Below are 10,740 nucleotides of genomic sequence, written 5' to 3' on the forward strand. Positions count from 1 at the left end.
CGCTCTGACTGCAATTGTAAAATGAGGAGCCAAACTTAACGACTCCTGAGATTCCTTCTTGGAGGACACTGAGAGCTTTATGCATTAGAGCTTGAACCCCGACAACCCTGTGAGTGGTAATTCAGGTAACGTGATCTTGTTTTGCAAAAAAGCAAACTGAGGCTCAGAGGGGCTAGCTCAAGGTCACACGGGTCATGAGAAGCAGAGCCAGGACACTGAGCCACTGAATCAGAAAGGTTTTCTTTCTCCCTCCCTAGGCTCGAGTTTCAACACTGTTTTCCTTCCTCCAAAAGGGCCACAAGAATAGATGGAGTACAGCTCAGGCATTTGACAACTGCAAGGATTTACAGGTCTGAAACACAGCATCCAGCAGCCACAAAACAAAAATCATATGCAATTGGACATAATAAATCTCTCTAAGACCAAATGCAACCAAAACAGCATTGAAGGATCTGTCAAAATCAGCAGGGAGGCAAGTCCAAAAAGTCACCAGTGAGGGCTACCAGGGACACGTGCTGAACAGCTAAAATGCCTTCGAGAAAAATGTGGTTAAGGAAAAAGGAAGTTTGGGAGCACTATGTTTAAAAAAAAATAAATAAAGAAAGCAAGCCAAAATCCAAACACACACGCACATTGCTGGCAGAGCTGGCTCAGGCACAGAGAAAGGGCGGAGGCACCCACACAACATGCTTTCTTCCCTGACGGCTGTATCTGCTACTGGAGAAACCTACAGGGGAAGCAGGTGCCATGTTTTCCTGCAGGCAACATGCAAATGGAGAGGAAAGGCAGCTGAGAAGCTACTGGATCAAGATGGGGGGGGGGTTATAACACCAGAGATGGCCACTGGTGGAGTGTCCAATAAAAGACAGCATTAATCACGGGCCTGGGAACGAGCATTTATTGAGCACCTACGTAGTTTAAAAACACTCCCCCACTCACCGGTCACTAGGGTAGGTGATACTCGCCGACGCTCGGAGGATTGGTCTGCCCAGGATTGCACAGCTAGCAAGTAGTGGAGCAAGGATTTGAACTCAGCCTGAGTTCAAAGTTTCAGCTCCTTCCACTCTTCCACACAACTGGCCCCAGTACTCATGAGTTGTGTGGCTTTAGACAAGTCATTTTTTAAAAAATCCTCACCTGAGGATGTGCTTATTGATTTTAAAGAAAGAAAAAGGGTGGGGGGGGGGGAGAAGGAGAGAGAGAGAGAGACATTGATCAGTTACTTCCTGTTTACATCCCAACCAGGGATCGAACCCGTAACTTTTTGGTGCACAGGACGCCGCCCAACCAACAGAGCCACCGGGCAGGGCAGACCATCTTAATCTCTCTCTCTAACCCTCAGGTGCCTAAGACCTGCCTACATCATGGAATTGTTGTAAAGGTCAAAGGAGATTAAATGCACGAGCACTTTGCTATCTGAAAAGGCTCGTGCAAGCATGATAATATTAATAACAATGACGATGGTATTTATGAAGCACCTACTATGTGCCCGGTACTGACCTTACTGCTTTACAGTTTATGGTTTACTCCATTTCATTTGCACAACAGTCCGTGAAATTGGTATTATTACCCACATTTTATAGATGAAGACACTGAGGCTCACTCGCCGAGGTGAAATAACCTGCTAGTAAGCGGCAGGGTGGGGGTGGGAATGAGTTCAACTACTCCAGAACCCTTGCTGTGAACCTGAGCACCAAAGGTCCTCCCAGTCCCTTCTGCAGTTTTATTGCCTTCCTCCCCTGCGGCGACAGGGCTTAGAGGTGCTGGCCTGGTTTGAAACATTCCTCTTAGATGTCAGAGCTAGAAATTGTCACCATGGGAAGAACGCCAGCACATTCTGCTGTTGAAAGGAGACTGCTTTCAGTTTTTGTCTGTAGCTTGTCTTTGTCCAACTAAATTGAAAAATGCCACCAAGAACATTTACTGCTTGCTGGCGACGTGCCACTCCTGAGTGAGGTCCTGAGTTAGATGACAAATATGCCCACAGGTCCCAGGGTTCACTGCCTAACAGGGGGTGGGGGGCACAAATGTGAGTACTTGTGGGGCCCCACGTATGAGCCAGGCCCTGTGTTAGGCCCAGGGACACAAAGATGAGCCGGGTACAACACACCGGGATACAGGCTCCACCCGGGATGTGCAGAGGGTGAACCGGGCCCACCGGAAGGACTCCTGATCCTGTTGGGTGGAAGTGGAAATGGTCAGAAAAGACTCCCAAAGGACGTGGGTTTCAGAGCGACATACTACTGTCTGCACTACTAAAGAATTTGTTCAGATCATTTCTAATTCTTACACAATAATCCTATCGGGCAGGTATTATTATTATTACTATTTTATAGATAAGATATTAAGTAATAAGCGATCAGAGCAGTACGTGGCAGAGCCAGACTCTGAAGCTGGTGCTTCCAAACACGTCAGGTTGCCTCCGGGAACACTGTGCTAAGACACAACACATCAGGAAGGAAGAGAACAGGAAAGGGCAAGGGACCAGGCCATCGAGCGGGTGTCACGGAGGAGGTAAGACTTCAATGAGCCGTGGTAGAACGATTCAGGACAGGCCGGCACAGGCTCTTTCATTGTTCTAGAGCATTCTCTGGGCGTTAAGCAGGAAGGAACACTCTACGGAGTCGGGGCAACTTGCCCACGAGTACAGGGGATGGGTGATGATTTTGGTGGAGATGAGGAGATACCTTTGGGTCGTGGGAAACAGAAACCCACTCATGCTAATGTGAGGAAAGGGAAAAAGTCACACAGGAAGACGGGCACAGTTGGCCTCTGAACAGCACTGCTTCCAACTGTGCTGGTCCCCTATACACAGGTTTTCTCCAACCAATGCCTGCACTGTCTTCAATCTGCACTTGGGAAGGACCGACTGCATGCATCGACCTACACCTTTTACACAGGGAGCTTGCGCCCCTGCGGATTTTGGTATCCACAGGGGTCCTGGAACCAACCCCCCTCCCCCATGGATACTGAGGCACAATTTAAGTCTTGGGAGGGGGCAAAAGTTAGATGTGGATCTTTGGTTGCACAAGGCGGGCCGGGCGGGGGGGGGCAGGGTTTGGCACCACTAATCCCCGAGTTGTTCAAGGGTCAACTGTATTATTTTAAGCAATCAGGCGTTTAGCAGAACACAAAGGCCAGGAATGCGCTGTGGCCACAGGAGGCACGGCTAGAGACAGGACATGTCCAGCGGCCAGGACAAGCTGCCCTCCCACTCCTGCCTCTGCTCCTGTCCCGGCCGCCTCACCCCTCCCCTCTGCAGTCTGGCTCTCTCTGCCTCTCAGAGGCAGGGCAAAAACGCTTCCAAGCACTTTCTCGGATCTAACGGCTCTGATCCCACCATTCTAAATCCCAGGACAGAGAATCTGATTTGTTCCCCTTGGGCCACGCAGCCGTGCCCGGGGGTGAGGGTGGCTATTCTCAGAGAAGCCAGCACCTGGGCTGCAGTCCCCCAGAGAGATGTCCAGCTCTAGGTGCTGTCAGAACCGAGGCCCCGGACAGAGGGTCCTGAGAGGTCTTCGTTTTTACTTTCTCACTCTGTCCTTTAATACATTGGCTTTCACATTGATAATTCTTCTGTGGAGTTATTAAATCCATAAATAAAGATTTAATCTTTTAAGCTCTGCATCATGAGAGCAGAAGTTAAAAGAGCAGGCAGAGGACAGCTTACCAGCCTTGGTGGCCGGGGTGGCGGAGGGGGAAGCGCCCAGGCTGCGGGGGCAGAGCAGCCAAGAGAGGCTGTGGCTGCTGCTAGGGGCCCAGGGCAGAGGGACGGCCGTGCCCCCTGGCTGAGGGACCAGAGACCACGCAGTTGAGAGGGTCACGGAGAGCCTGGGCGGCAGGTCCGGGAGAGAACTATCCCGAAAGCTGGGAGACAGACATTCCAGAGAGTCTCAACAGTTCTCAGACTGAGCATGTTTTGACCTAAACGGGGTAGAGAAGTGGGGAGCAGAGGAAGGGGGTGCTTCCAGGAGCCTCACAGATAAAGAAAGGGATTAAGAAGGGATCCAGAAAAGCTCAGACTGGGGAGGAGGAAGAGGAAAGGGGCGCCGGTTCCTGTGTGGCTCAGAGCCCAATCCCAGAGGAAGCACTGACAGCTGAATCAACAACCTCACCCCTCGCCTCCCTGCTCCCTCCCTCCCACCGTTCAGGGGTCAGACAGCCTGGGCTCTGGTTCGTGATAAAAATGACAAGATGGACACTTCCGTTTCTTGGCAGGGAGACACTAAGACCAGCGCCAGGGAGGAGGGGATCTTGAGAATAAAGAAGGGAGCCTGGAAGTTGGGGCAGGAAACTGGGGCCAGAGGAGGGGCGAGGGAGCCCCACCCCCCAAGCCTGCCTGTGATGGAGAGGCAACATGTGGACCAGGGGTGGGGGGAGGCTGTCCCACAGCGGCAGCACCTCCTGCCTCTGGCTGCGGGTCCCACTTCCCCCTCCCTGCCTGTGACCTCCTGGGGCCAGGTGCTGGGGGCAGATGAGGGACTTCTCATTGGGCTTTTAGCCCCTCCTCCCCCCATCAGAGCTTGTGCTTTCACTGCCATTTGTTCAACCCAAACCAGAGGGCCTGCGGTGTTTCTGCCCAGTGACGGGTGATGGAGGCCGGCGAAGGGGCGGCAGAGAGGCTGGTTTTGAAGGATAGGATTCAGCGACCGAGGCTCTCCTCTTGAGCAGCAGATAATTTAATTTAAGGAATTTGGACAGTTCACTGGATCTGTCCACACAGTTCCACTCACCTTCCAAAACGCTTCCAAAATAGCACTAGCTTTTGTCCAGGAGCCAAAAAGGGAAGGGGGAAAAAAACCCAAAAAGAAATAAATGACAAGGCCCCAGAGATTTCTGCCCTTTCAGAAAAGTCTCAGTGAAATTTTCCAAAGAAATTATAAGCCCAGAAGGGGAAGAAAAAAAAAGGAAAAAAAGCCTGCCTTCCCCTTTTTCCTTGAGGAATCAGGCAAAGACCGACCCCACAAAGCCAGGCACAAGCGCGTGCGGCAGAGGGACCCGGTTCTTACACTCACACTGATGTCACCGACACACAGGAGCTGTTCTTGCCTCAGTGTCATCAAAAAGCCATTGGTCCTGTTTGCTGCTGGCCGAGATAACTCCACCCTCTAGCAGCTTCCAATCAGACACTGACATAGAGCCACACCAGGAGGGGGAGACACTCCCGCCAGGTGCGTGGACACATGCGCACACGCACGCGCACGCCCACACACGCGCACGCGCACAGCCACGTCGGCGCGTGGCTGCTCGGCTCCTGGTGAGCACCTTTGTCTCCAGGCTCCCCTCGGAACGCCTTCCCTCCCTCCTTCACGCCCCTCCCAGCGGTGCGCCGGGCAGATGTTCGGTGGGCAGACCCCTCCGTGGGCTGGCAGGCGGTGATTACCGTTTGCCAGCCCCACATTAGGAAAGAACTGAATGGGGGAGAGCCCCACTGCCTCGGGCTCCCACTGCCTTTCCTTCCCCCTCCTCACCATGGGAGCAGCTCTGCCTGAGGGGAGAAGACAAAGGAGGCTCACAGGGGCCCTGGCCGACCCACCCCAGCCTGGGGGGGAGGACAGGTGCTGTGTGGGCAGAAGACCATGTTCCTTCTCCCTGCCCCCTCGAGGTGGGTCACCATGAAGACCCCCGAAGTCACGTTTCCCATAAAAGCAGGGAGGGGGTCAGGCCCATCAGACAGCCGTGCTCCCCAGTGCTGGATACCGGCAAGGAGTTGGCGTGGGCCTGGTGCAGAGCTCAGCAGACTCCTGGAGACTGGAGTCCAAAACCCCGGGTTTTCTTCCTCCCATCCCCCTCCTTCCTCAGATGCAAACCAGAGCCCAGGGCACCGTCCGGAAAGGGTTAAGTTTCCGGGACTCCTGAACAGACTTCTGCCAGGTTCCAGGCCTGGGATGGGGAAGTGGGGGTGATGAGTGTGGAGAGGGGGAACGTGTTGGGAAACTGGTAGGACTAACATCTGAGACATGGTCACTGCCCCTCCACCCAAACCGCAGACGCTGTGGCAGCAGGAAAATCAGGGAGTTCAGACCAAATCCGATTGTGCAACCCTGGGGGCCAGCCCCACGCTCGAGATGGGAGCGGGGCTCGGGCTTGGGGGCAGAGTCTCCTCCAGAGGTAAGACTTCAAGTTCTTAGTGAAAACACATGCGTTCCTCTGGCTTCCACCCTAGACTTCATTGCCACTGAACTCCATTTTCTGGTTCAAAACCTCTGAGAACTGGAAGTGGAAACTCTGCCCCTGGGTTGTCTCGTGGCCAGAGGCAGGCGTGGTGCCACTGGTGGTTCTGGGAGGGCTGCTGAGGAGGAGGTGGGTGTGGAGAAGTTTGCCCAGCCTCCTAAAGTGGCGGGACTCGGCTCCTTCCCCGGGCGCCTCACAGTAAAATCTGTAACTAGAGAAGTCCCTTCTCCCTCAGCCAGAGAACCCAGCCAAGTCCCTAATGTGGCTGAAGAAGCGGAATGGGGTGGAGGAGGAAAAGAGAGGGTCATGGGGTGAAATATGATCTGAGGGTTGCCCCAAACAAACACAGGCGAGGAGCAGTGGATTTTCCTTTTAATGCAAGACGTTTCAGTACAAAATGAGGTGGAGAAAGTCCCATTCTTGAGGGCACCACAGGGAGAGAGGGCAGAGTTGAAAGTCTCCCAGTCCTCTCTCCTCCAGCTCACGCCAGGGCAAGAAACACTCTTGCCTCTGACTGGGGTTGCCCCCAGCGGAGGGTCAGGGCTCTGGTCCTGGGTCGCCTTTGGCCTGAAATTTGTTGACATGGGGCGGGGGAGAGGAGTGAACCCTTAGGGTTTTCTCTCTTTCAGCTCCAAAAGGATTAGTCAAGATCCCATATGAAATGAAGGGGCCATGAGAACTTGGCTTCCATTGGCTAAAAATAAGAGATTTTAACGACAACTTGCCCACATTGGGATAATGAGGAACAGGAAATTTAGTGGGGATATAAATGTGTGGAGATGAGAGAGACGCGTAACACAAGGTTAGCTCCTCAAACTTCTTCCTCTTTGTTCCTCATCTCCAGCTTATAGACAAGCTGGTAGCCATCATCCCAGGCATAGAGCTGGCGCTCTCGGGGGTTATAGCGGAGGCTGGCGTGGGCACCGTACCGGCGGGGGAAGTAAGGGAGTGATGCCCTTTCTGGGGTCAGGGTGCCGCTGGCATCAAAGGAGCACTGGATGCGGGCCCGACTGGCAGGGCGGGTGTTATAGACGACATACAGAGTCCCACAGATGACAAAGGCAGCCTCGGCATTCTCTCTGGGACATGGCGTGTCCCACTGCTGCTCTGTGTCCAGGGTCTGTGGGTCTAACTTGGCCAAACACAGGTGCCTGTCATCCTCCTGGGTGGCATAGACAGCCCAAAGGCCCTCCTCATCAGCTGCCAGGTCGATGTACGTGTGCGATGTCAGCCCGTACGGGGGGATCAGCCCCTCTGCTGGGAACACCGAGCTGTCCGCCACGGTTCGGTTGGCCAGGTGGAACTTGATGAGCTGCAAAGTGTTCTCCGACCCACCGCCCCCTCCAGGTCCTCCGGGAGGCCTCCGGGCATAATAAAGAAAGCCACCGTATACCAGCTGCCCTGTGCCCACCCAGGGGAAGGGGACCCGGATTCGGGAAGCCTTCCGGGCAGCCATGGTGAGGGTGAAGTCACGCAGCCTTGGGAAGACGAAGGCTGTGTCATTCTGTGTCCCATCTAACACGTAGATCTTCTCTATTGGCCCCAGTGGATCCTTGGTCCATAGACCAGCGGGACCCCCAAACCGCTTCAGGATCTTCATTGATCTCACTTGAGAGATTGTGTAGCCACAGTCTAGGGGGAAGGAGAAAAGCACAGGACAAGGAAACACAGGCAAGGGTTAGACACCCAATGCAGGAAGCCTCCGCCCCCAGGGTGGGACATTTGGAGGAGAGTGGGCATTTGCCCAGTGGACGTGTCCACTCCTGTGGAGGATGTGGGGGGAAGGGCACCACAGCAGCTCTCCTTCACGGACCTGTCCTTACAGAGTGGCCCTAAGACAGGTTCCAGAAGATGTGGCCAAAGTGGCCTGGGGCATGGAGGAGAAAGGGAACAGTGGAGGACAGACAGTTCAGTGTCCCCAGTAAAGGCTTTGATCCCTCCATAGGGGCTGGAGGACAAGGAAGAACACAGGCCTCAGGGTTAGGGGCCTGCTTTCAGATGGCTTACCTGTCACCATATCATACTTCTCATTTCTCCTGCCCTTGCCTTTGGTCCCGGAACCTCCAGCCACTTTCTCGTCAACTTCTTCACAGGGTAGAGCTGGGTTCTGTGTCTCCAGATAGTCAACCTCCCGCTCCAGACGGTCCACTCTCCCCGCGATGGTGTCGGCCTCTGTTCTGAGGGCCTCCCGCTCCTTCTCTGCCACCTCCAGCAGCGGCAGCATCTTGTTCTTGAAGTCCCGCAGCTCAGCAGCATGCCGACTGCTCTGGTCCTGGCACTGGGCCAGCCGTTCCTGCCGGGAGGGGGAGGATGGAGGGCTGCGGGCTCACAACTCCCAGGCAGAGAGAGGCCCGGCCAGGGAGTCAGGAAAGGGGAAAAGCTCACGCAGCCAGGCAGCAACATCCCCTTCTACCCCGTAGAAAGGAAACCAGATGTTCAGAGATGCTAAGTGTGCAGAAAGCCTGGCTCAGATTCACCCAGTCCCCTGCCCCTGCTATGTGTTCTCCAGGCTGCCTTCTCTGTGAGCTGGGCCACTGAGTCATTGAGCCTCTGGGGTGGGGAGGGGTCTCTGCTCTGTTATACAATTCTCTTAGGATGCTACAGACTTCAAAGTGTTAAAAAGGCAGGAAGTTCTTTGGGAGTTTGCAACTCAAACAAAATCATCAGCCCCTCCTCCGGTCCATTTGCCCCACATCCTAGCTCCCGCTTCCACCCTGTCCTTCTTGTCTACCGAATGCCACGGGGGAAACGCAAAGGTCTGAGTTGCTCTGCGAGCGTGGGGGAAGAAGAGGACTTAGAATTTTGAGGATCTTCTTATTACAAGGCGGAGTTTGCTGTCGGTTCTTACAGAGCCCAGTCTTCTCCCTAGATGCTTGCCCAGCTGGCGAGAAGAGAAACCAGTGTCTCACCTCTAAGGCAACTAGTCGGCGCTCCATGTACTCCACCAGGTGGTGCTGCTGTCCTTGAAGGGGTCCCGACCACGACAGAAGGAGCAAGGTGAGGAGAGGAGTACAGGGCCCCATGGCAGCGGGAGAGCGGGCCAGGGGAGGAGTGTGCACTCGTGTGCCTCTTCACCGGAGCCCGCGGGTGCGCGCGGGAGGCGGGGTGGGGGCGGGGCCTCGTCTTTCTGGACCTCTGGGTCTCTCTCACTACTCTGGAATGCTTTCAGGCCCTTTACGGCCCCGACCCCCTCCTTCCTGCCTGGATTGATCAAAGACAGATGGCCCCACTGCAGAGCGGCCAGAAGCCTTAACCGCCTCCCGCCTAGGCTGTAGGCTCCCCAGGAGAGGAGATGGAGTTGGAAACCCTCGGGCAGAGCCTCCTGGGCGGCCACCCAGGAAAAGGAGCTAGCTGGAGCAGGCCCCAGAGAAAACAGCAAACCATTCCCATGTTTAGAAGGCTTCCAGAGCTGACACAAGAAAGATCCTTCGTTAATCCTTCCCTTTCCCAGCAATAACAGCGTGGGTTGTTTTCTGCGCTGTTCAGTGGAAGCTGGAGGGAGAGAAATGGGGGAAATAAAGGCCACAGTGGCCGGCTGCATGACCTTCCATAGCTCATTGGCGCCATCTAGTGCCAAACCCCGGGTATCACCTCAGGATTAAAAGGGAAACCAAGGCTTAGACTTGAACTTCATGTGGAATTTTCCAAAGCCAGCCAAGCAGACCGAATTTATAGGGGTTTTCATCATTAAGACGCGGATTTCCCCCACAGACTACCCAGTTGCTTACGGGGCTATCCCAATCTCCCTCTGATTTAGCCTAAGAAAATGTACCAGATAAATAATTGGGAAAACAAAACCAAACCAGGTCATTGAGAAGTAAATTCTTGGTTAACTAGAAACATGACTGACAGCAGAGCCTTTCGATATGGCTTTCCTGTGCCTGAAAGGTTCTCGGTATTATATAGTCCTAACTGGGGAGTGTTCAGCAAGTTCACACTTATTTTGCATGTATTTATTCAGGGAAAAATATCTGAAAAATACGTATGTGCAATCTAAATCGAAATAAATGTATTCTGACTTCCCTACTAATGGGAAAGGACTATTGATAATTTCTCTTGGATATGGTTCAAAAGTGTTTCTAAATGTTTCTCATTTCTATATCCCAACTAGGACTTCGGGAGCCCGAGATGAACTGATGGCCACTGAGGGGTTTAACTTGGCCTGAAACATGTGTCAAAAGGAGTCAAATGAATGCAGCGTTTAGTCTGAGACCTGCATTGATTGATCCAGAGAAATCTCTAATTCTTTATCCTGAGCAACTGTATTCACTTTAGAATCAAGAAAAATCTGAACAGAAGTGCTGCTTCTCTAAAAAGGACTTTGCTTCTAACAAACGGAGGGGGAAAAGAACATTTTCTTGTGGCGAGTCTTATTTTTATTCTGCTACTTTAGATGTCAGGTGGGACATGCTAGGGAACCAAGTTTAATTAGCCTGTGTCACATGTTGCTGCCTCTTTGAAAGGGCCAGACCCCAATGATTGCAAGTTAGGGCCCTGGAACTCCATTCTCGGAGATACGTTTCCTACCAATGCCTACTCTGTTCTGCTGTGAGGTTTGTATGAAAA

The 10,740-nt window shown here is 53.4% G+C and overlaps 1 protein-coding gene across 1 annotated transcript; it reads right to left on the reverse strand.

Annotated features, from left to right (window-relative positions):
- Positions 1 to 6,539: 6,539 nt before the first annotated feature.
- Positions 6,540 to 9,233, reverse strand: OLFML3 (olfactomedin like 3). Its single transcript, XM_054565063.1, has 3 exons — positions 9,084 to 9,233; positions 8,182 to 8,467; positions 6,540 to 7,806 (listed from the first exon to the last, which is right to left on the reverse strand). Exons 1-3 carry the CDS (start codon positions 9,195 to 9,197, stop codon positions 6,986 to 6,988), a joined length of 1,221 nt encoding a protein of 406 aa, XP_054421038.1. The 5' UTR covers positions 9,198 to 9,233; the 3' UTR covers positions 6,540 to 6,985.
- Between the last annotated feature and the right edge of the window lie 1,507 nt (positions 9,234 to 10,740).

Source organism: Pteronotus mesoamericanus, unplaced genomic scaffold (genome assembly GCF_021234165.1).
Source record: "Pteronotus mesoamericanus isolate MK-2021 breed Mesoamerican mustached bat unplaced genomic scaffold, CSHL_Meso_final scaffold_99, whole genome shotgun sequence".
NCBI lineage: Eukaryota > Metazoa > Chordata > Mammalia > Chiroptera > Mormoopidae > Pteronotus > Pteronotus mesoamericanus.

Coding starts and splice junctions, on each gene's coding strand:
- OLFML3 (XM_054565063.1), bottom strand. CDS start 9,197: ATGGGGCCCTGTACTCCTCTCCTCACCTTGCTCCTTCTGTCGTGGTCG. Junction 8,468..9,083: donor GCCGACTAGTTGCCTTAGAG/GTGAGACACTGG, acceptor CCCTCCCGGCAG/GAACGGCTGGCCCAGTGCCA. Junction 7,807..8,181: donor GAAGTATGATATGGTGACAG/GTAAGCCATCTG, acceptor CCTTCCCCCTAG/ACTGTGGCTACACAATCTCT.